General features: G+C 53.4%; 1 protein-coding gene across 6 annotated transcripts in view; it reads left to right on the forward strand.

The window, feature by feature from the left end:
* Positions 1-2,500, forward strand: part of rbms3 (RNA binding motif, single stranded interacting protein) — a 151,295-nt gene that overhangs the window by 122,854 nt on the left and 25,941 nt on the right. For all 6 annotated transcript variants that reach the window (XM_062538348.1, XM_062538349.1, XM_062538345.1 and 3 more), the window contains one exon: positions 202-245. In XM_062538348.1, coding sequence (XP_062394332.1) covers positions 202-245 — 44 coding nt within the window. The remainder of the gene's footprint in view (positions 1-201; positions 246-2,500) is intronic.

Consider the following 2,500-nt stretch of genomic DNA (forward strand, 5'->3'; position numbering starts at 1 on the left):
TTTAGTGGAGACGGCTGCTGCTGCTGCAGCCTCATATTTGCTTTGGCTCAGGGGGGTTGTGTTTGGGATGGCAGAGGCGGGGATGTATCTGTTGTGACTCATACTTGTGACTCTTTGGTCTCATTACTGTTGTGTATCTTTGTGTGTGTGTGCCTGTGTGCGCTTGTGTGTGTGTGTGTGTGTGTTCTTTAATTGTTTCAGAGTGGCATGGCGTTAACCTACGACCCTGCTGTGATGCAGAACGGGTGAGTGGATTTTAGTTTTATTTCTCTCTTTCCCCATTTGTCTGCCCCCCTCCTCCTCTTCCTGCTCGTCCTCCTCTTCCTCCTCCTCCTCCTCCTCATCTTCCTCCTCCTCCTCTTCCTCCTCATCCTCCTCTTCCTCCTCCTCATCCCCCTCCTCCTCTTCCTCCTCCTCCTCCTCCTCATCCTCCTCCTCCTCTTCCTCCTCCTCCTCTTCCTCCTCCTCCTCCTCCTCATCCTCCTCCTCCTCTTCCTCCTCCTCCTCTTCCTCCTGCTGTGGGGGCTGTGGCTGTCCTGTCCTACTGCATGTGCTCATTTCATGCCCCTGCGGTCTCTTTCATCTTCAGCTGATCCCACAGCTCCCCGTGCTTTCAGCAGGCTGTTAGGGGAGAATGCGCTCGCCTATCACAGTCTGCTGCTTGCTTGGGAACACACACACACACACACACACACACACACACACACACACACACACACACACACACACACACACACACACACACACACACACACACACACACACACACACACACATGCTGTACACACACACACACCACTTTCCTCATAGATGCACTCAAGCGCTGTGTCTTTCTTGCACACAAACCTGCACACACAAAAATAACACTAGCCATGCGTGCAGGAAATTCATTAATAAACGCTATGAAAGATGTGCTTCAGCAAACATAAAAACATAAAGAAACACAAAACCTTACAAACCTTACACTCAAATAACACACACTCTCTCTCTCTGTCTCACACACACACACACATACACACTCACTCTATCTCTCTCTCTCTCTCTCTCTCTCTCTCTCTCTCTCTCTCACACACACACACACACACACACACACACACACACCTGGCAGTGTCAGATCAGCGTTCCTGCCTGTGTTGCACTCGGGGCGCAAGTCTTTCGTCAGCTGAGGGTTGGCCGCGTGGAGCTGGCGAGAGGAGAGCAGAGCGAAGAGAGAGAGAGAGAGAGAGTGGAGAGGTAGAGAAGGAAGAGGGGAGAGGAAATGATAGGTAAAGACAGAAGAGAGGTGAGGAGAGGAGAGGGGAGGAAAGGAGAGGAGAGGTAGAGAGGGAAGGTAGAGAGAGGAGAGGAGAGGTAGAGAGGAGAGGGAAGAGAAAGAGAGAGAGGAGAGGTAGAGAGGAGAGGGAAGAGGGGAGGTAGAGAGAGGAGAGGGAAGGTAGAGAGAGGAGAGGTAGAGAGGGGAAGAGAAAGAGGGGAGAGGAGATGGAGAGAGGAGAGGGAAGAGGGGAGAGGAGAGGTAGAGAGAGGAGAGGGGAAAAGAAAGAGGGGAGAGGAGATGGAGAGGGGAGAGGTGGAGGACAGCAGCCCCACGTTCCAGCTCTGTCTGCTGGGCTCGGCCGCCCGGGAGCTCAGCCTGTGATCAGTGGCCCTGGAGACCGGCCCAGCAGCCCCACTCTGTGCTCCTGCTCTCCCAGGCCCCTGACACAGCACTTACCACTCTCAGAACAGAGAGAGAGAGGGATGGAGAGAGAGAGAGATGGAGGAAGGGAGACAGACAGACAGACAGACAGACAGGGAGTCAGAGAAAGAGAGCAAGAGACCAAGAGAGAGAGAGATGGCGAGATATGGAGAGGGAGAGAGAGAGAGAGCATAAAAGGGAGCCAAGGAAAGAGGGAAGTGGAGACAGAGAGAGAGACAGACAGACAGACAGAGAGATGGAGGGAGAGATAGATAGAGGGAGAGAGCCAGAGAGAGAGAGGGATATATGGGTGATTACAGGAAGGCAGGGTTAGACAGCGGCGGCTGCCCAGGGAGAGCGAGCTGTAATCAAGGAGCTGTGCAGACAGACAGGGCTGCATCTCCCCACCAGCTGTCCACTCCATGAGACCCTGCAGGAGGCCACGCCCACAGCAGAGGCTGGGAGATGACACGCCAGATGAGCAGCCAACACACCAGACAGAGAGTCAAGGCTGTCAGTCAACGCAGCAGAGCCAGGCTATGTGCTCAAGAGGATGTATACTCTCACGCCTGTACACACCCACACACACCCACACACAAACAAACGCTCTCTGTCACACACACACACACACACACACACACACACACACACAAACACTCTCTCTCTCTCTCACACACACACACACACACACACACACACACACACACACACACACACACACACACACACATGAACACAAGCTCTCTCTCTCTCTCTCTCTCTCTCTCTCTCTCTCACACACACACACACACACACACACACACACAAACACAGATCTTCCTTCCT

The sequence above is a fragment of the Sardina pilchardus genome, chromosome 6 (genome assembly GCF_963854185.1).
Source record: "Sardina pilchardus chromosome 6, fSarPil1.1, whole genome shotgun sequence".
NCBI lineage: Eukaryota > Metazoa > Chordata > Actinopteri > Clupeiformes > Clupeidae > Sardina > Sardina pilchardus.